Here is a 21,189-nt window from a genome sequence, read left to right as displayed (position 1 = left end):
ATTTAATGCGTAGCCGGGAGATTTATTTAGGTGCCTAGACGCGACTTTATCACTATAGCCTCAGTTTTAAAGTCACTCGTGTAAAGAAGACAGGACCAGGCACAAATTAGCAGACTTGCGTAAATTAGAATTTTTTTTTTTTGCGTAAAGTAGAAATTTTTATCAGGCTCGTGTTCGTTTTGGGTCTGAGGGTCAAGGAGCCCAGCGTTCACGAGTGCGTGTACCTACTGCTGCAGATAGCCCGTGCCCGAATCGGCGCCCGTGTCAGCCCTCTCCCGGGGTCGCCTGGGGGGCGGTATTTAGGACTGCTTCCTCCTCCGCGTAGTTATCGTTGCCATCAACTCTCACCGCTCCGGGAGGGAAGGGCGGCGGCGGCCCCGGGCGGCGCGGAGGCTCCCCCGCGTCTCGCCTGCCCGCGCCGTGATGGCCGCGGGGCGCCGCCGCCGCCCTCCGCCCGGCCGGGGCGGTGCGTGGCTCGGCCCGGCCCCGGAAGCCGCCGCCGCTCAGCTGACAGCCGCTGCCGGGGCGGCCGGAGCGGGAAGATGGCGCTGCGGCCGGGGCCCGGCGCGGGGGGCGCCGGCGGGGCGGCGGGCGGCGGCGGCGGCGGCGCGGCGGGAGGCGCCGGGGCCGCCAGGTCGGTGGCGGCGGCCGGAGCGGGGAGCGGGGCGGAAAGGCGGCGGCGGTGGCGGCGTGACGTGGGGGGGAGTGGGGCCGCGGGCGGGGGGTGTGGGGAGGGGAGACGCGAGTGGGCGGTGTGGGTGAGGGCTGGGGGGGCACGGGCGTGGGGGGAGGACACGAGTGGGGGTGAGGAGGGGGCAGGTGAGGGGAAATGGCGGCCTGAGCGAGGGGGCGGAGGGAGATGTGGGGTGAGGGGGGCAGAGGGAGGCCGTGGGGCAGAGGTGTGGGGTAAGGGGGCACAGGGAGGCCGTGGGGCAGAGGTTTGGGGTAAGGGGGGTGAGGTGAGGGGGTACAGAGAGGCCATGGGGCGGTGGGGGGGTGTGGGGCAGAGGTTTGGGGTAAGGGGGGTGAGGAGGGGGCGCAGAGAGGCCGTGGCACAGAGGTTTGGGGTAAGGGGGGTGAGGAGGGGGCGCAGAGAGGCCGTGGCACAGAGGTTTGGGGTAAGGGGGGTGAGGAGGGGGCGCAGAGAGGCCGTGGCACAGAGGTTTGGGGTAAGGGGGGTGAGGAGGGGGCGCAGAGAGGCCGTGGGGCAGAGGTTTGGGGTAGGGGGGGTGAGGAGGGGGTGCAGAGAGGCCATGGGGCAGAGGTTTGGGGTAGGGGGGGTGAGGAGGGGGCGCAGAGAGGCCGTGGGGCAGAGGTTTGGGGTAGGGGGGGTGAGGAGGGGGCGCAGGGGCAGACACGAGGCCCCAGGCCGGGGTGCGCCCCAGAGGCCACGTCAGGGCTGGGGTGGCTCTGCGTTTTGCTGCGATTTGCTCACTTTTTCAGTATCCCGCCGTATCCTCCCCTGCCCCCCCACCCCTTGGGTTCAGGCAGTGGTTCCCAAACTGCGGCAGTGGTGACCCGCTTGGCTATTCCAGCTCCGCAGCTGCTGCCTCGATAATTGGGGCAGAAAGGGGTTTGCGTGGCTCGCGAGCGCTCTTTGGAGGCCGGAGGCTTTGGCAGCGGTAACCGTCGCTCGTGGGCGCGGGGGGCTGCGGCTGCTGCGGGATGGGGGTCTGCCCCCGCGCAGCTGTCCTGGCAACGGCCCCTTCCCTCCTCCTTCCCGCAAAGGGCACTTTAGGGAAAGTCGGGGATTGAGGAATGGTGTCGGGAGAAAGACACGCTGGGAAATGAGACGTGTTAACAAGTCACTGTGACTTGTGAAGGATAAGAAGCTTTGTATTTTGTGGCCTTTGTAACTGAAGATTTAGTTATATATATGTATTTTAACCTGGGCTCTTCTGTGCTGTTTATCTACTGTCCTACTTTTACGGAAGGACAGAGTTGGGTAAATTGTGCTTTGGCAACAGGAATTTAAATTCGTTGACTCCTCTTGGATACCCAGAACGTACCGTTTTGTCTGTGTTAGCGTAAATTCAGCGAGGGAAGGTCTGTGCTGTGGCGACCTTTGCTGGAAACGTGCGTGCATGTGTGTAGGGAGCTTTTCTTTAGCTGTCTTTAGCCAGGTTGCTGCTCTGCATTTATTAGTAGGCATCATAGGTGCTCTGGGAATAGAGTTTGCAAAGCATTTGGGAAGAGAAAAGCTCAAGTATATACTTGTGCATATGCATGTTTTGGAAGGGATAGGAGGCTATCTTTGTATTTCACCATAGATATATAAATCTGAAACAGTTCTTTCAAGCTGCTGGATAAACCATCCTTCTCTTGGAGCAACACTATCTACTTAGCAAGCATATGTGATTAAAACAAGTAACAAAAACTGTCAATAAACTCTAGATTTTGAAAAATAAAAGGATTTTAAAATCCTTGCTTCTCATTGTTAATGTTGTGGGTTTTTTGAGTTTGAAGACTGGAAGTAGGGGAAAAGCTTCTTTCTGTGTGTGTGTGTGTGTTGTGTTTTGCTTTGCTTTGCTTTGCTTCGTTTCACTTTCATTATTGTGGACTTCTGGGTAGAAATTTGACATTGAAAAATACTCTGACTTAGTCTGTATTGTGTTGATAGAATTGTTCTCACAAGGAATTAGGAGATTTAAACATCCAGTTGCAGATGGGAAAATGTTATGTGTAGTTCAGAGCTTTTGCAATAAAATAGGAATGCAGAAAAGGAGCTGCTTCTCCCCGCACTCTTGCTTTTCTGAATGAAGCTGACTTTTTTGAAGCTCCGTATCTAAGATACTTATCTGATAGAAATTTGCAGATTTATATTACTACTTTGAGAGTTCTACTCTAACCAGGTTACTTTGTTTTCCTTATGGTAAACACTGCACAATTACATTTTTTTTACTGTGTTACCCAAAGCATTACAGCTGGTTGCGTGAACCTAGGTGGTCAAGCGCTTCTGCTGTTGAGAAAAACAGAAATGTCCACAGGTGTATTTTCTCTTTTCCCAAAGTCTCTGCTTATTGTGTAATTCTCTTGTCAGTATTATTTTGAGATACCTGGAATTAAAAAGTCTCCTTTAAAAGAAAGTTACTTAAGATAGTGATCCTATCAATATATAGTAATTCAAGTTCGGTAATTTTCTATAGTGCTTCAATTTTATCTAAGAACTTACTATGACAACTTTTTTTCAGTGATGAAAATCAGTTGCTCTAACTTGACGTGTGTAGATATACCATTTCTTTTTTTAATCTCTGAAAAGTAGTGTAGAAATAAAGCTTATGTTGCTTGAATAAAGCAACTCATGGGGAATTATATATGTGCTTTTGTAGCTAATCGAGGCAAATGCATAGCTAAATCTTGGGGTGAGGTCTGTGATGGATCCTAGCTGCACGCACACAATACTGTGTTAAAGAAGCTTGCTTTGCTGCTTTTGTTTAACTAGTTCTTCTTTCAGTCTCCTCTAATTAGCTGCCATTTTTGGTTTTTTTTTTTTCATCAAAGACTTATAAATAAATCAGGAGTTCTGTAGAAAGGGATAAATATTTAATAGTCTGGCCTTTATTTGCTTTCCAACAAGCAATGGTACCTTGCAGCGCTTGTTTAGATGACATTACGTTTGCTAATTCGGAAGAATTCTTGTTTCTATGACCAGATTCCCCATGGAGAAGGGAAAACATGAAACTGAGAATACCCTTTGATACTTGTGAGCTTTTAAAATTTAACTTTTACTGTTTTGTAATTCTCAAGAAACAAATGTGTGTTTTTTATGATACCTAAAATTGTTGCACTTGTGGGTCTGACCTGTGGCAAAAACTCCCATACATCTGAAATTACACGCGTTTTAAGAGGATGTGTTACCAAGGTGGCACTCTTTACTGACAGGTGACAGAAGAACTATTTCCATAGGTGAAATCCAATGCAGGCAGAATCCAGTGAGCTGGCTGGACTTCGGTCCTTGAGTGGACAAAACCACCTTTCTGACTGAGATGGGCGATCGGTCATGGGTCCATCTAAGATTTTTCAAGTCAGCTATTTGTCTTCATGATATTAATACTTGTATGCTAAGAAGTGGATTAAAACAACCAAACTGAAGACCCATCAACTGAATATTTTTTGGTCACAGTTTGGATGGGATTCAGTTCAAACAGACTAGATAGTCCCAGCGGTTGTTTTGAGGTCAGATAGGGTGCACCTACCCAGTGTTTCAAATATAGAAACTGAAAATTGTGGTGATTAAGAATGATAAGATCTGAGCCTGTTGGAACACAGAAGCGTGTATTAGTTATGGAAGGGGAAATTAATGTGTATCCTGGTGGTTAGGGCAAAAGAAAAAGCCAAGGCATTAAAAAGATTCCAAGTTAGAGGATGAAATGAAGAGTAATGTAAATTGTCTTGGTGACCATGTAACCTGCTGTCTATAGTACAGGTAGCTGCAATTAAATTGTGTGTTTATCTACAAGCCGAATTCCTTATTTTATCTTGGTACTCTTATTGCACAACTCTTACGTTTATAAATCAGGATGTCTTTCTGAGTTTACTGAAGGTTTGTTAAAACTATCTGCAGTCATTTACGATAGCATTTCTCTTTTGCTCTTTAGGTAGTTTCTTTTAAATCCACCCTTGTGCTGAGGGTTATTGAATAGCTATAAATATATTTCTTTGCATAGTATTTTGATGTAATAGCTGGCTGGGACATTGAATGAAGTTCTCATTTGGTAAATTACTGCTGACATATGTTTCTGAGAGTTGCTTGCAAATGAGACCTCTAAACTAGGTCTTTTTTCCTGTTTGGCAGCACAGCACATGCTTTCATTTCAAAGTGAGGGCTAGTAATTGCCATTATAATTTCAGCTGAATTTTTAAGTTCTTCCTTCAAGTGTGCTTAGTCCTTGATACTTGTATGAATGTTTTTTTCCATTTTCCACTACCTTTCTTCTAATTAGATGTAATTGAGAAAATACAAAAGACATTATTTTATGATACTTACTGTTAGTTACTGTTGGATAATTTATTTCTCTACAGAAAAACTGTTCCTAAGCAGCTGAGAACTATTTTCTGATGCAGTTAATGATCTAGCTGAATCAGATACCTCCAGCAGGAGATGCTTATTCATTCTGCAGTTCTTGAAGGCCTAGCCCATGTTTGTAAAGGTGCTGAAAACTCTTTGAAGGGTAATATGGATGAGTTAAAATCATTTTAGTAGTATTACAGCAGGTGAGATCTATTTCTCCTTAGTTTTGCTGCCTGCGACAATATTGACAATGTCAGTGCAACTCTTCCGTCATTTTGAAGGATCTCCACTGAGGATCCCTGGGAGGGATGGCATTTTCCATAATGTAGGCATGTCCTGTTCTGTGAAATCTGCAGTTGCAGATGAATATGCTGACCAGAAGATAGGAGAGTTTGGTGGTGGTGTTGACGTGTAAGTCAGCTTTTGCAGTCATTTATGTAGAGAAGTTGCATTAAAATTACTGATTCTTACATACCTTCTCTCCTCCCCTTCCCTCCCCAGCTTCATGTTTCCTGTAGCAGGCGGTTTAGGCCCTCCTCAAGGTATGTATGAATTTCAGGTTCTGAGCACTAAGTTCTTTCCTTTGTTTAGATACATTATACAAAGTAATTTCTGTTCTGTGCTGATGCTCAGAAATGTGACTATTAAGTGAACTCAGCTGTTTTTCCGCTTCGATCCAGTACCTGTAAGCTGAATCTTGCAACATTATTTGTAAAACTTATTATATTTAACGTTGAAGAAGCGCTATTACCAGAATGCTAGATTAAAGATCTAGGAGTTAGAACTCCATTTTGAACCTGAATTTGCCTGTAAGATTTTTTTGTTATTTTGAACGTAGTATTTAACCTCTTTATGCTTCATCTACCAGCTCTGTATGCCCATGTTGTGTGGGTGTTGCAAGACCTGGTAAATATTTACAAAGCACAGCAAGACCCTGGGATAAGAGGCGCAACCTATGTGGAAAGTATTAATACAATAGGAGAGCCTCAGCCTTAAATTGCCTTTGTTCTCATTCCTGTTTCAGTGCTGTTTGTTTAATTAATGGAAAATGCGGAGAGAACTTGTAGGGGGAGGAGAGAATTTTCTGAAAAAACACCATTTCTCAGGGACTGATTTGTGGATCCTGCGTGTGTCATGTCACTCCTGGAGTGCTTTAACCTATGATATTAAGTTATGCACAGTTACAGTTATCTCAGAATACTGGTAACGCGTGTATTTTCTATTAGTATGTGTCCTCCAAGATAGCAAAAATGTGAGATGAGAAAATACTGAAACATAATCCATTTGGCTTTATTCAGTGAATTAATACGTTCCAGCTTGATTTGTCCAATTCTGTTAAAGTTTAGCTTTTACTGATAAATCTTTTAGGTAGTGGTCTAACTAATCTACTCAGCCAGCTTAGAATGTGAAAGTTTCATTGTGAAAACGATATGAGTTTATCTCCTGTATCAAAAGATACTAATTTATAAGTTCCCCTTTCAAGAGAAATGGGGAATTATCAATGCCTGTCAACCTGGTCAATTAAATCTCGTTACGGTTGGAAATGACCCTTCTGAAATAAGATGTGAAGAAACCCACAGAGAATCTGCAGGATGGTGGAGGGATTCATCAGCTTAGTTATTGGGGAAACCCCATAATATTTCTTCCATTAGACTGGCCAACACCTAACCTAAGGAAATTCTCTGCCTGCCTGCAGTGTTGTATGTTTTTTATTTATGAAACAGTCCAGCAAGACTGGGAGGTTTTTCCCTTCCTTTGCTGTATGGGTTTAATTGAAAAAACAAAATCAAAAAAGCAAACTGTAGCACTGTCGGGGAGCTTACCTCGTTTAATGTTTTGTTGTAGGGATGATTCCTATGCAACAGCAAGGATTTCCGATGGTTTCTGTCATGCAGTCCAATATGCCGGGCATGATGGGCATGAATTACGGTTCTCAGATGCCTCCGGGACCCATGACCATGCAGGTGTGTGACACTTGTTTATATGGATTGAAATGGCTGCTTTGATGTTCGTTTGAAAGGTGACAGCCGGTCCTGTAGCCCTCTCAACGGCAGTGGGGTAACAAGGGAGAACCTGGCTTGAAACTGAAGCAGGGATATTAGTGGGTATAAACTGAAGCAGGGCATCATATTTTGTAGTACTCTCTTTGAGTATATTTCTGATATTTAAAGAATTCTCTAAGCTTCATTGGGATCTGAGTAGAGAGAATGTGGGAGTTTGGCATACATTACTTACTGTTGTAGAAAGAGAGAAATGAGGGTGTAGTGCAAGGACAATATCAGTAACATTAAAAGCAACTTCGATGTTACAGTCTGCTCAAAGATAATAGGTCCTGACCTTTCATTTCTTATATGTGTTATTGCATCAAAGGCTGGTAACAGAAGGGTGGTCCCTCAGCAGCAACAGAAGCAAAAATATTAGTAAGATGCTGAAAAGCTATCAGATGCCACCTACTCCAAAGTATGGTTAGTAATAGTATTGAACTGTTAATTAGCTATTGTAATTCAAAACTCCCACAACATACTCCTCTGTCTTTTTACTTCTGCTTCATGCTTTCTCTTTTTTTTTTTTTGCTTTGCTTTTATATTAATTACATTCCTGCTCTTAAGGTGGTATATTGTGTAGTATTTTAAATGAGACCTTTATAAGCTGGTAAGAAGTTAACTATGTATACAATCTGATTGGTCATGACCAATTCACTGCATTTTGTTTTATCCCTTTGTAATGCCTATGCTGGCAGTAATAGAACTATGTTTTGTAAATGTAGGTGGCAATTCATAAACTTAAAAGAAAAATCCCTTGTTCCGAGGAGCAAGGAATCTCTTAATGTGCTATATTTTTTTCACTTGATCAGTTTTCACATTTATCCTGTTTCCTATGTTTTGTTATCATTTTTTTCTTGCTTAAATCAATTTCCTGTCTTTAACTCTTCTATTGCTAATTGCTACATATATATCAGCAAACCTTTCTAGTACAGATGCACTTTATACAGGCAAGTGTCTTCTTTTCTTCTGTCTTATACTATCTCCCTCCCTTGGACACCTAGATAATCTATGCTTGCAAAATGACTAGACCAAGTTTTGATAGCATCCGTTGTTGGTTAGGAGAGTGTACCTCCTGGACGGCATTTAAAAATATTACACAATCCCTTAGAATAGGAGAAAAAGAAAAAAAAAAAAACCCAAACCATAGTACTGAAGAGGGTGTAGGTTGGGATACCTGTGACATTTCCACTCTTGAGGTAGGTTGCATGGATTTGAATTCCTGATTTTTATATTTTATTTTTTTGTATTTGTCCAGAAGACCAGCCTGCCTTTTAAATTCCTCTAAGAATTGTGATTCTGTATTGAGAGGGAAGAGTGCCATCTACTGAATGACCGATGCTTTTTTTTCCTCAAACAGCTAGTCTGTGGTCAGAGGCTTCTCATCCAGTTACACCTAATACTCTAAATTTTATGAGATCTAGCTAGTTCACAATTTGGCGTGGTGTGATTTCCAGTGGTTTGACTTTTTCAGTGAAGTTCATGGAGTTGTTTTTTTTTGTTTGTTTGTTTGTCCTAGGGTGGCATGCCTTTAGGGCCGATGCAAGCAACTGGAATGCCTTACATGGGACAGGCTCCTTTCTTAGGAATGCGTCCAGCAGCCCCACAGTATACCCCTGACATGCAGAAACAGTTTGCGGAAGAACAACAGTAAGTGACACTTTATTTACTCTTGGCAAATTCTTCTTTTTTTCATGGGAGAGGCATAGTCTGGAGGTTACACAGTAAAATTATTTGTGATAGTTTCTCTAGAAGGAAATCCAATTAGGACTCTATAAAACATCGTGAAGATCATTCCCTTGCATTTGAAGGCAGTCTATGAAGTTAGTAGTGACTATCTTATTACAATTCTGCAAAAAGTGGAAATGCGTACACCAAGCCATCTGAATTTCAGAAAGGAGAAATGGAAAGATCAAGCAGAAGCTTGATATGAAAATTATAATAAAAAAAACCTTTCTTTAGCTTTTCATGATTTTGTTTTAGAAAGAGGTTTGAGCACCAGCAGAAATTCTTAGAAGAAGAACGAAAACGACGCCAGTTTGAAGAACAGAAACAAAAGCTAAGACTCTTGAGCAGTGTGAAACCTAAGGTATGTCGTAAATAACTGTGTGATTTGGGTTTTCAGTTTTGCGTTTTGTTTGCTTTTTTTTAACGTGACTTTTAATGGATTGTCTTTTTTGACAAGCCAATAAGTGAGGAATTTATATGAGGCATCAAATTAGATCTTGGAAAGCATCTGGAATATTCAGTCCTTTACACACTCTTAATGTAAAATAAACAAAGTGTGGTGCTGCAAATGAAATCAGCTTTTCAAAAGTAGACTTACCTGGTATGTAACATTTGGGGACAGATGGAGTTTCCAGAATAGATTGTTTGGTGGCTTGTTTGTTAACTTTATTAAGTTTTGGACAGTTCTAGTGAGCTCAGAGGTTCTCATCTGCAAGAATACAAATAGCTGAGTAATGTTTATACGTTGTTCTAATACACAAACTGCATGTCTGAAGACTGAGAAATACTGTTACTGTGTGGTCCGCAAAATAACCTCCCTTTCTAAATAGCAGAGCATTGATGGAGAAAGAAGGGTTGCATCTGACAGCAGGCATTGCTAACTTTTTTGCTAAACAAGCATGGATGTTGAAAGAAAACTGAGTTGTAATGTCACTTTTTCAAAATGTGTTCTGTCATGTTTCAGACAGGTGAAAAAAGCAGAGATGATGCATTGGAAGCCATTAAAGGAAATTTAGATGGTTTTTCTAGAGATGCTAAAATGCACCCAACACCAGCATCGCATCCAAAAAAGCCAGGTTTGTCATCTTCCAACTCAAACAAAAAAAACCTCTGATAGTTGGTTCCTCCCACTGAGAATTTCAATTCCAAGAAGTGCCTTTATATGGTGGGTTATTTGTATTGTAAAATGGAAAGTCTTCCTAGCTGCTATTTGCTTTCTCAGGTTATGACAGTGAAATATTAGATTTTGGCTTTTATTAGAAGACTTGGTGTCTTTAAAAGAAAGCTTAATGTGATGTGCTTAATGTGAAGTCTCATGTATATTCATAATGGATGTTAAGCCCACTGTTAGTAACTTCCTTTGAACACTTTGATTTTTAAATGTTGAGTTTGTTTTGTTTTTTGGTTTTTTTTAGTCAAAGAATTATGTTTTGCAGAGCACTTTTGAAGCTGAGAAGTGCTATATAAGTGCTAAGTATTATCAAAACATTGTATAATGACTTTGGCGTACGCTAATGGCTTACGTTTATATCATTACCTGGGCACAGTCAAACTGAAGCCTTTTATATTCTCTTTTCTCAGTAATAACTACCTTTGTAACAATTACTACTAAAGATTTTGTTTGAATTGTAGTTGTATAGTTGGTTTTGTATCTAGCGTGAAATGAAGCTTGTCTAGACAAGCTTTTTCCAGATAAATCTTCACCTGTTCTGTGGGTTTGCTTTTTAATAATTCTGAAGTTACGAGTGCTTTTCTGACAGTTTTTCCATTGCCTATTGACTTGCACATCCTATGTCAGTTCTGTTAAAAGGGGTAACTATGGGAAGGAGATCAAGCAGAAAACTGTTTAAATGAATATAAACTTATTTTAGATCTTATGATGTATTATTGAATTTCTGAGGATAAAATGCATCTTTGAGGGAGAATATCCCCTGTTGCCCTCCCTCCCCCCCCAGTTATGCCTAATTCTGTATACTACCTTTTGATTTGTTTTTACCCAGTTCGTTTAAAACAAAAGGAATACTTTAATAGCCATACTTGTTAAGAATCACGTTTCAATCCAAGTTTTTACATCATAAAAAAATCTGGGAGAGAAGATGCGTGGTGGGAAGTGGCCGCTCAATTTTACCTCATGTGTTTCTGTTATGCTAACCACGGTAACTAGTCTCATCTCTTTGTCAAATAATGTATCCACTGCTGTTTCTTCTCACCCATTTGCTGTGTACACCTAATATTTATCATTTTTTGCTACCTTTCCACCTAAGAGCCTTTTTCCTCATCACCTTGCATTGTGTGTTCATTCCATTTTACAGATCATCCCACATCATCCCACTCTGCTGTATCTGTTTCCCACTCTGTTTTTCTTGATGATGAAGAATTTAGTGACTTTATACGAGGGCCTGTTGAAATCCCCAAACTGGTGCCTCAATCCACCTCTCAGCCTTTTCAGCCTTTCCATTCTGCTACTGAGGCTGGGCAGCTGCTTTCAGAAAAGGCTATGGTCCAGCCTCTCCCTTCAGCCCAGACTCCAGTGTTATCCGTCCTGCATGGTACAATTGGGCAGGTTCCTTATTTTCCTACCTCTGCATCTTCACCTAGTATGCATAAAACAGGTAACTCAAAATATCTTTTTTTAAATCCCACTTTCTGTCATAGAGATACACAGAGTCATTCCCTTTCTTGTTGTTCAGTTGAGTTGAAAAAGTAATACACAGGCAATTAAGTAGAAACCTGCTGATCCATGGGGAAAAATGATTTAAGTTCCTATCGTCCTTCCCTTAGAACTGTACTGCAAGAGCAAGTCATGTGTCGATCCAAAGATTTTTAAATATGCATGTTGCTGATCTTAAGAGAATTAAGTCTTTAGTCTTGTGTACCAGCTACTTTTTAAAGAGTGTGTAGTACCAAAAGATGTCATTGAGCTGGTGATATAAAAATTTATTCATTATGCTAATATGGAGCATTTATGTGCTTCATTTCTTGGAGGCTAAATGGGTGCTAGTGAGATTAACATGAGGACTTTTGTGTTTGTAAGTAGGTATTGGACCTGTCCCTTAAATCACATTTCTGCTACCAGTAGCAAGATGGTTATGCAACAGTAACACTAACACAGAAAATAGTTTAATGTATTTTCTTTCCTACTTGCTGCTTTTTGGTTTTTTACTTTGTTGTGTATGTATGTTACATCAGGGGCAGAATCAGGCCCTAAAAGTGTTTGAACAGGGTGGTACTATTGCTCTGAGCTGGGGCAGATATGTTCTTGATAATTCATCAGTGGTACAAGTAATACTTTAAAAGTGTAGAATTGCAGTCTGGGTGGTTAATAACAAAATGTAAACACTTCCTCCTGCTGTTTATTCAGGCTCTTCCTTGGAGGAGAAAGTCTTAGATAATGGCTTAAATGAATCTGAACAAGACCAAACCAAACTTAAAACAGCCGAAGTTGGGCACAAAGCCTCAGCTGCAAGCCAAGTTCATCCCAGTCTAGCCATCAATGACTGGGGTGTTGTAGGTGAACGTGAAAGTGGTACCACTACTACAGAGGCGCGCAAGGCTTCAGAACAAAACATAGCAGTTGAAGAGTGTGGTGAGCAAATTAAACATATGACAGAATCTAAATCTAATAAAATGCTGCTTGAACGCTAACACTTTATATGCTAATTCTAAGCCCAGTGCTGCATAATTTTGCTCTGAATGCCTGCTTGAATAATATGTCAATGCCTCTTGCTCCTTGCTGAAAGTAACAGCTGTGATTTTGCTCTGAACTCTTTCCACGTGAATTTACTTCTGTAATTACTTTAACATGTTTGTTTAATCAGGTCTACTTCTGTTTTAAAATATTCTGTCCTCTTTCTTGGGGGAAAAAAAGAATTGTGCTCTCTACAGCTTTTTTTTGTTGTTACTTATTTAAGGAAACTTACTACCAAAGATGGTCAATATCATGGTGGATGTTCATTTTGCACTTTGAGGGGGTAAACTCTTGTTAGGTTAAAGCCCTTAGCTAGAAACCATTAGGTTCCTAGACAATCTGCCTCTCGTATGTGTTTTGTCTAAAGCTGTCTGTGTTTTAGAGATCAAAATTTCAAAAGCTGGACCAGATGGAGTAAGTCAAACTTTAAGCAGTCTTTGGTTCCAGTTTGCCTTTTATTAAAGTTGACTATTGAATGTTTAGTTCTTTACTACTTATTTCAGTCAAAACAGATGCAAGATACCTGTTGCACTTTGATTAGTGCTCTGATATTGGACTGGGGGATTACATGAAACTTGAACTCCAGTGTATTCAAATGTAACAAGAACAAATACAGACCATAGCCTTTTGTGTAATCTCACTTCACTGGAGGGTGAGACGAAACGAAGGGAGACAGTTTCTTGTGCATAGATAAATCAATTAGGCACTCTATTAATAAAAAGTTACTATACTTCTAGGAAAGAACTGCTTGATAATCTTGTGTTTTCCACCCTGGCTGTTTGTATATGTTGCTTTCAAGTGTTACCTTGTCCAATATTAAAAAAAACAAAACAAAACAAAAACCCAAAAACTCATTGGATGAAACTAAATGGTTTGAATGGGCATTTTTTTAATAAGTGGAGGACCTTTTTAATAAATGGTAAATTGCTAAAAGTGACTTAATATACAGCATGAAATAGGAGCTATTCATTTATTCATAGTTCAGTCAATGCGAAATAATTGCATTGTTCATTTTGTACAAATCCAATATAATCTGATGCCTGTTTAAAAAAAAAAAAAAAAAAGATGCCTGACTTAAGATGAGAGACAGAGCAAGCTAAGGTACAATCTGCAGATGATGATGGTGTTGGAAGTGATTATGTAGTGCAATAGCTTAGAATAATTCCAGATGTTAAGGGGGCTTTGAGGGATGAGCTCAAGTACTTTGTGAGGAACAGAAGTTTAGCAGATAAGCGATAACGGTAGAAAAAAGGGAATACTGAAAAATGGCAAACCTTTAGCCCTCTTGATGTTATCAAAGTTTTGAGCAAGATTCTCCTATGTATCAACTAAGTAAATTCCTTTTCACTTCTGCTGCTATTTCATTTTAAGAGGCTGAACTGTATCAGAGATATTCAAGGAGGGGAGCAAGAATTGGTAGTATGCAGAAGTGTCTAGGGAAGAGTGGTTACAGCTGAAGAATAATAATCAGATTGGAGGAAGCAGCAAATGTTTTTTGCTTGGCTGGTGAAATGGAAGGAATTGCGTGTATTAAAATGTGCTTGGAGCTATGGGATGATTAGAAATTAGACTGTAGTCAGGAGAGAATGGATGCGGAAGATGAGGAGATGCAAGGACATTGGGAAAGAATGAGTGTGAATTCTTAAATCGTGAAGAGTTTGTCGGAGCTTCATGTGAGGTAAGGAAAAAAATCTGTTTGGGGAGAGCTAAATCAGGGAGTACAACTGTGAGACTGAGTGGAAGAGTTAATACCCTGGAGAAGTAAATATTCAATTCACAAGAACTATAGTGTGACAGATCACATTATCAAACTCTGCAGTAGCAAAGACTGCAATGTTGTCTTCTGGATCTGAAGATGAGGAGCAGTGAGGCAACGGATATATGTTTGTGAACATGGGAAAGATCTGTTGCTGAGATTTAGGCTGTTTGTGGATTTCCCTGAGCAGGATTTTCTGGTGGAATGTTATAAATGTTTCTTATGCTTCCTTTTTGGTAGACAGGGATTTATTTGTTCCACAAGCAGCCCTAAAAGCAGACTGTTGATGGGAAGACTAAATTTGATGTGGCACAGAACTGCTATTGTATGAAATTTTAAGAGACAGTGAGACTTGAGCTTCTATTCCACCAGAAATTTGGCAAATGAAGAGCTCCTTGTTTCATTGTGTGTATATAATTGTATTCTTGCTGTTACCCTCAATCATTCCAGTCATTATGTTGACTAGAATATATTGACTGTAGCAGCTGTTTTTCCTCTCTGGGCGCAGTGACTCCTATCCAAAATCTTTGCCTGAAATGTTAAATGATACTGACAAACTATGATCTAGTCTCAAAGATCCTTATACTCTGAATCTGTATGTCCTAATACAACTGTCTCTTTCTTTTTCCTCATTAAATGGTACATATTTAGGAGTTGGAGTATTCCCTTCACAGGACCCAATTCAGCAAATGATGCCTCCTTGGATTTACAATGATAGTTTGGTCCCAGGTAAAAAAAACAAAACAAAACAAAAAAAACCACACCTAAAACAAAATAATTCTATGAAAATACGTTTTTGATGGAAAAAGTATAAAGAACTATACTAAATATTCCTGATACCTAATTAATTCTTCATCTATAATAAATTTTTCCAGGCTTATAGTAATTAGAAAATAGTTTAACTTTTGTTCTAAAATCACGGCCAGTTAGCCAGAAGAGTAAATGTATTATTCACATATGCATATACCTTTAGCAGCTGTGTAGCTGAAAGAATAAGCCCCCTCTCCCCACCCTGATGTTTGGTGGTGTTGATTTTTCCTTTGGAATTAAAATGATGAATAATTGATTTTAACACTGGAAGAATATCTTACAATGTTTTCATTTAGCAGCCTATAATTCCTGCTGTCATGCAATTACCGCTTTTGAGTGTGACTAGGAATGTTATGCTCTACTAAATGAGCAATATAAGGTGTGAATGCATATGTACTTCCGTTGCCGTTTACTGATTGAGGTGTTTTTCCTTCAGTCACCAAATGAAGCCTGTATTTTTGATAACATTTGAAATTCACAGTGGCTTTATTTGCATTTGAAGAAATCAGAAGTTTCTTCAAGCACATTAAATGTTTAATCTAGAGTTCGTAATGACAGCAGATTATGCTAGTAGAAGTTGCTACTGCTGATAATACTGCTTTCATGGGTAGTTTGGCTTCTGGTATTTCTTGTAATTAAGCAGGCTCATTTCTTAAGGTTATTTACCTTATATTTGCAAATAACAGTAAATAGAAAATGAAATGTTGTACTAAATATTGATTACACTGAATTCTAAATACCTAAAGCTGTTATAGCTATCTTTTTTATAAGGATTATCCTACAAATTCATTAAAGAAACACATTTTTAAATATAGAGCACTAATAACGTTCTGTATAAAGTATTTCTTCTTTGTTTGTGTAAACTTGTATGTAAAAACTGTCAAATAATGCATTTAGTTGAAACATGACTATTGAATATGATGCCAAAATGCTGATGCCTTTTTGAATGCTATTAATTTCATATACTAAATGTTAAAGAGTTTGAGTCAAAATACAAAAGCAATCTTAAATTCACTTAAAACCCGCAGTTGTCACAATCTAATACTGACTCCCTCTTAACAGAGTTGTATAAGAAAATTTTAGAAACCACGATGACTCCTACTGGCATAGATACTGCTAAACTCTATCCTATACTGATGTCATCTGGATTGCCCAGAGAGACTCTTGGACAAATTTGGGCTTTAGCCAACCGTACCACACCTGGGAAGCTTACAAAAGAAGAGCTTTATGCTGTCCTGGCTATGATAGCAGTAACTCAGGTACAACTAAGACTTTGGAGACTAATGCAAAAAGGTAGCTCACTTAAATTCTGCCGTATGTTGTGTGTCAGCACCGAGTGGCTAGTATGCCACACCTCTAGTAAAATACTAGTTCTGTTGACGTCCAGAAGAGAAACTCCCATTATAACTTCAATGAAGCTATAATTTTATTTCCTGCACTTACACTTCAGTTATTCCTTCCTTGAGCATCAGTTGAAGATAGTCCTTAGATATATGAACACATCATATGTATTTTAATATAAAATACTGGCTATGTTTCTTCTGTTTGTATACACGTCTGTTCCCCTCAAATTATATGATTCCTATATACCTAGTCTGTGACTAGCTCAACTTGCTACCTTCTCTCCTCCATCAGTGGAGTGTTGATTTTAAGGTTTCGTTCTGTGTCAGTGTAGTGTCATCTTTTACCAGTTTAGTAGAAAAACGTCACAAAATGCCAACCCTGTATGGAAACTAAGGCACGAGCGTCTTCAGCAGTGAAGATCCAAACTGAGGTACCATGTGGGAGTAGTGTGTGGGGAAAGACTGTAGCACACACCGGGTTCAGCATAGCTTTGCTTGCCAGTGCTTACTAGATTTGCTTCTTAAAGTGGAATAAAAATGTAGTCAAACGTCTCTCACTGCCCTCCGTGTAGCTCCAGCACGCAGGGTGTTAAGTAGGATTCACATTGCTTATAGGTTGTTGATAGTGGTTTGTGTGCGTGTGTGTTTTTGTTTTGCTTTCAGAGACTGATTTCAGAGACTGCCCTTTCATGGTTTCAATAATTTAAACTAGAAACTGGGGCTGAGAATGCAATATGCATTTTTTTGGTTAGTGTGTACTATATGGTGGTCTTTGCTTTTCTGCTTGTGCAGAGAGGAATACCTGCAGTGAGCCCTGATGTGTTAAACCAGTTTCCGGCTGCCCCTGTCCCTACTTTAACTGGATTACCAATGTCACTGCCCGCCACAGTAAGCCAGCAGCCTCTGATGCCCTCTGGACCGCCCGTCTCCATGCCTCTCAGCATTGGACCCGCTGTCATAGGAATGAGCATAACAGCACCAGCGGGTGGAGCTGCAACACAGTCTTCGGGAGGTTTTGTACCCTCCTACCCGCCCAGTCAGGTTAGAGCTGTTTCTGTTGCATGGTAAATCTGTTGTGCTAGAAAGAGAATGAGCCTGACTGTTTCAAAGCTGCGAAATGACAAGAGAGCTCAAGTAAAAGACAAAAAATGAAGCTGAAATCTAGAATGTGTCATCTGAAAATATGAAGCCATGCTGCTGTAAATGTCCTTTTTTTTTTTCCATTTCTTTTTGGTGGTGTTAAAGTTTTTTTGTTTTTGTTTTTTTAAAATGCTTTCTCCATTACAAGCTAGCTTTCTCCACTACGATGCTTGCAAGAGGATTTTAGTTGTAGTTAGGATTTTATAATGCCCATAAAATGGAGCTTTAGGTTAAACACAAAAGAATCTGTTAGCTAATAAAATAAGTTAAAATTTTCAAGAGAAGCTGAGAAGTATAAAAGCCTTTATTTTCCAATACAGTAAATGACTTTGAGGATCAGTTTTGGTGTTTGCAAATATGCTTCATCCTTCTTGCAAGAACACTTCTTCTGATGCTTTTGCTATGTGTATGATTGATTTAAATTAATAGTATTCTTCCTGTATTAAAAGATGTCATGGGTATGATGAATAATACATTTAACGTAAAGGGAATAGAGTTCCATATTCAGTAGTTCATGCGTGCTTTCTATAACCCTAAACACCTTGTTTTTGTTTTGAGTAGGGCAAGGTGCAGGCAAAGTGAAACACTGATCATACTCATTTTGCATATTAATGTTGAAAGTGGGGGGTTGTTTTTTAAAGTGGATCACAGCATTCTGAACAGATTTCATGCTGTATGACAATCTGGGAAGAAAACGGTATGTCAAGTTACACGTTATTTGTAATTCAGGTAGTAAAAGCCGAGGATGATGACTTCCAGGATTTCCAGGATGCTTCAAAGTCTGGCTCAATAGATGACTCTTTCACTGATTTCCAAGGGGATGTAGCTGGCTCCTCCAAAGCAGCCAGTTCACAGCACCGGAGCAGGTAGTAGATCTCTGATTTCCACCCCTTCAGTACTTTAAGACTCTTAAGAAATGAAATGTTTTCCTCTTTTGTGGGTAGCTTTTTAGCCTGTAATTTTCTTCTGTCACCTCGCTTCTACCCTGGCAGTTTCTTTTGAAGGATGTTACAACTACAATTAAGCTTTCTGAATCAAACATGGCATTTGATGTATCATAGGTGGTTGGCCATTCTTTAGCGTTCCATTCACCATGCTGAGGTAAATCGCATATACAGGGTATGCGGATAGGTTTTTCAAATGTTTATGCTATTGCCCAGGCAATTGTAAATTACTGCATGCTGAGCATTCACTCAAAAATCATATGTACAGCTATTCAGAAAAAATACATTGGAACAGATGAGTACTGCTGTTAGTGTGGTGTGCTTCTATTAAAAGTATGATCCAGTGTTCATGGAGGTTGACAGAAAGCATTCACTGACATCAAGGTCTTTCATCAGGCCCTGAATGTGCAAAGAACATGACATTATACTCTTCTTTTAGAAAATGATGGAGAACTGTAGTGGATAGGGTTTTCATTCTTTCTATCATCTCTCTGGCCGATGCTTAAACTTCTAATAACTGACTATAAATCTGAATTGAAATCTCATTCAGACTTTAGCAGTCTTACCTTTTCATTTGGGAGACTGCCAAGTTGTAATCCCATTTCAGGCAAATTTTGTATAACGAAATAAGTATGCATATTTACTTCCTTTGAAAGTTTAAAATTAATCTCTCAAAGTCCTGAGATCACAAAATCCCAAAGTCGTCTTTCCTTTTATTGCACACAGCAAAATCTTATGCGACTCCCATGTGTTTAAATTGTAGACACACAAATTTTCAGTATATTGGACTGACTGTTCTTAGTTGCAAATAGAACTAATGTTTTCCAGGTAAATAGCAATTACCAGTCGCTTCCTCTACAGTAGCCTCAAATAGTAATGCCGTTAGGCACAGATCTTTCACTTACAGTATGCATGATGGCATTCTATGTAAGGAATTTAATTTTGCTGATATCAATAACACCACATTTGTCTGAAGGTGCTCTATTCTAAGTACATCTTCATTTTTAGACATCGTTTTGCAATTAAAGCCATTTTACTAGTGAAAGTTTTAACAAACATTGTTTTTAAGTTCAACAGTGGGAAGCAGGGGATCCTGAAAAACTGGTGTTTTTTTCATGGCAGCAGTTTTCTTTATTCAGTTGTAAAAGCGTTCAGTTTTGAACAGAATGCTACAATGAGCTATAATCTAATTGCTTATGGGGCTTTATTTTAAAAAAAGCCATCTGTAGAGTACAGATGATTAACCATTACATTTGCCAAGATTGCATATCTAATAGCCTGTTTTGCAGCGATGTGAAATTTAATTATGTTACCATAAGCTATATATTTTTTGACATTGCACTGTCTGTCTGCAAGCATCATAGACCGTCATTAGCACGTGTGTGCAAGTGCTAGGTTTGTATGTTGCTTGTAGGCTGTTGATAAGGAGATTTAAATGGCTCTGGAAAGAGTCTTGCTTCAGGCCAAAGAACACCATAGAAATTCATTCACATTTGCAACATGCATAGTATTGAATGACATAAACTAGAAGTAAAATGCATCATTCATATGTAAAGGATGTTGTTCTGTAGAGCTGCCAAGGTCTGATAAGGGGACTTGTGCGGAGGGCAAGCAAAGCTGTTGCAGAGCGTCTTTTAAATCTTCCAGCAATTGCTAACACAGTGTTAGGTTATTATGGCAGTTTTACTATATAGAGTGTGTTTATGTGCAAAAAGATTTGCTTATGTAACTATGGAATAATCCTTATTTTGCTGAATAGATGACTACCTAAACTCACTGATTTGCACTGTGCAGAAATTCAAAGTTATCCTTGCCTTCTTTCTGAACAGTTTTAATAAAAGCTGGAAGGGTAGATTTCTTATGGATAAATTAAGAAACTTTTTTTTTTTTTTTATCTTTGTTTGATTTTAGTGTTCCTTCTTTACTAATGCCACTCCCAGGTAGTAAGACACTCTCATCAACTGATAAGTATGCTGTATTTAAAGGAATTTCAGCTGAGAAGCCTTCTGAAAGCACAGCTCCTTTTGGAGGTAAAAGGAAAACTATTCAACCACTATGGGCAATTTATTGCAATATTTCGTATTTCTTTTTTGACTTTGATAAAACACTAATATTAAAATCCAGAGCAATTGTGCTAATATATATGATATTAGAGTCCATAATATCTTCATGTAAATTTATGTCTTTTCTCACCTGCATTAGATTGTGGAGACAAATATAGTGCTTTCCGTGAGTTAGAACAACCATCAGAGAGCAAATACTTAGGTAAGCAGTATATTTTGTGGAGCTGCTTGAGCATATTTTCATGAGTTTTGGTGGTTCCCTATGAACTGCAGAATTTCCATTGCTGGGATTTCAGAATATTGGTCCTTCAGCCACTCTAAGCAAGTTAGCAGGAAGTACCCTGAAACAGGAACGCAAGGTACTATTGTAACAGCCCACAACTTTGTGTTTGTAGAAAATTAACCTCTCTTTTGGATACCTTCTGAGATTCAATTACAAAAGAGCCGTTTCCCTAATCCTCTTCCAGAACCATCTATGTGTAACTCACATAGAAGTAAGAAGGAATCTTACCTTTCTAATCAAATGGGAAAGATATCTCAAACTCTGCTAACTTCCTTATATTACAGTGGACAGATCAGAATATAACTGTGGAAGTCGGGTTAAATTAGTAATACATTTATATTACACCCTGACATTTTGTCCCTTTATTTGTAAACAGCATTT

The 21,189-nt window shown here is 39.7% G+C and overlaps 1 protein-coding gene across 8 annotated transcripts in view; it reads left to right on the top strand.

Moving 5' to 3' along the window:
* Positions 1 to 542: 542 nt before the first annotated feature.
* The window catches only part of SYNRG (synergin gamma), a 43,982-nt gene continuing 23,335 nt past the window's right edge, over positions 543 to 21,189 (top strand). For 2 of the 8 annotated variants that reach the window (XM_068909675.1, XM_068909674.1), the window contains exons 1-14: positions 5,127 to 5,422; positions 5,513 to 5,553; positions 6,857 to 6,975; positions 8,573 to 8,703; positions 9,037 to 9,142; positions 9,746 to 9,857; positions 11,094 to 11,393; positions 12,143 to 12,367; positions 14,877 to 14,954; positions 16,098 to 16,294; positions 17,171 to 17,419; positions 18,248 to 18,384; positions 20,374 to 20,492; positions 20,665 to 20,727. In XM_068909675.1, coding sequence (XP_068765776.1) covers positions 5,262 to 5,422; positions 5,513 to 5,553; positions 6,857 to 6,975; positions 8,573 to 8,703; positions 9,037 to 9,142; positions 9,746 to 9,857; positions 11,094 to 11,393; positions 12,143 to 12,367; positions 14,877 to 14,954; positions 16,098 to 16,294; positions 17,171 to 17,419; positions 18,248 to 18,384; positions 20,374 to 20,492; positions 20,665 to 20,727 — 2,038 coding nt within the window. In that variant the 5' untranslated portion in view covers positions 5,127 to 5,261. Of the gene's footprint in view, positions 635 to 5,126; positions 5,423 to 5,512; positions 5,554 to 6,856; positions 6,976 to 8,572; positions 8,704 to 9,036; positions 9,143 to 9,745; positions 9,858 to 11,093; positions 11,394 to 12,142; positions 12,368 to 14,876; positions 14,955 to 16,097; positions 16,295 to 17,170; positions 17,420 to 18,247; positions 18,385 to 20,373; positions 20,493 to 20,664; positions 20,728 to 21,189 lie in introns of those variants that run through there. The other 6 variants (XM_068909678.1, XM_068909677.1, XM_068909680.1 and 3 more) reach the window with 4 other exon arrangements.

This window comes from Struthio camelus, chromosome 16 (genome assembly GCF_040807025.1).
Source record: "Struthio camelus isolate bStrCam1 chromosome 16, bStrCam1.hap1, whole genome shotgun sequence".
Classification (NCBI taxonomy): domain Eukaryota; kingdom Metazoa; phylum Chordata; class Aves; order Struthioniformes; family Struthionidae; genus Struthio; species Struthio camelus.
The sequence above is the reverse complement of the archived record's forward strand: the minus strand, read 5'-3'. Positions and strand labels throughout refer to the sequence as shown.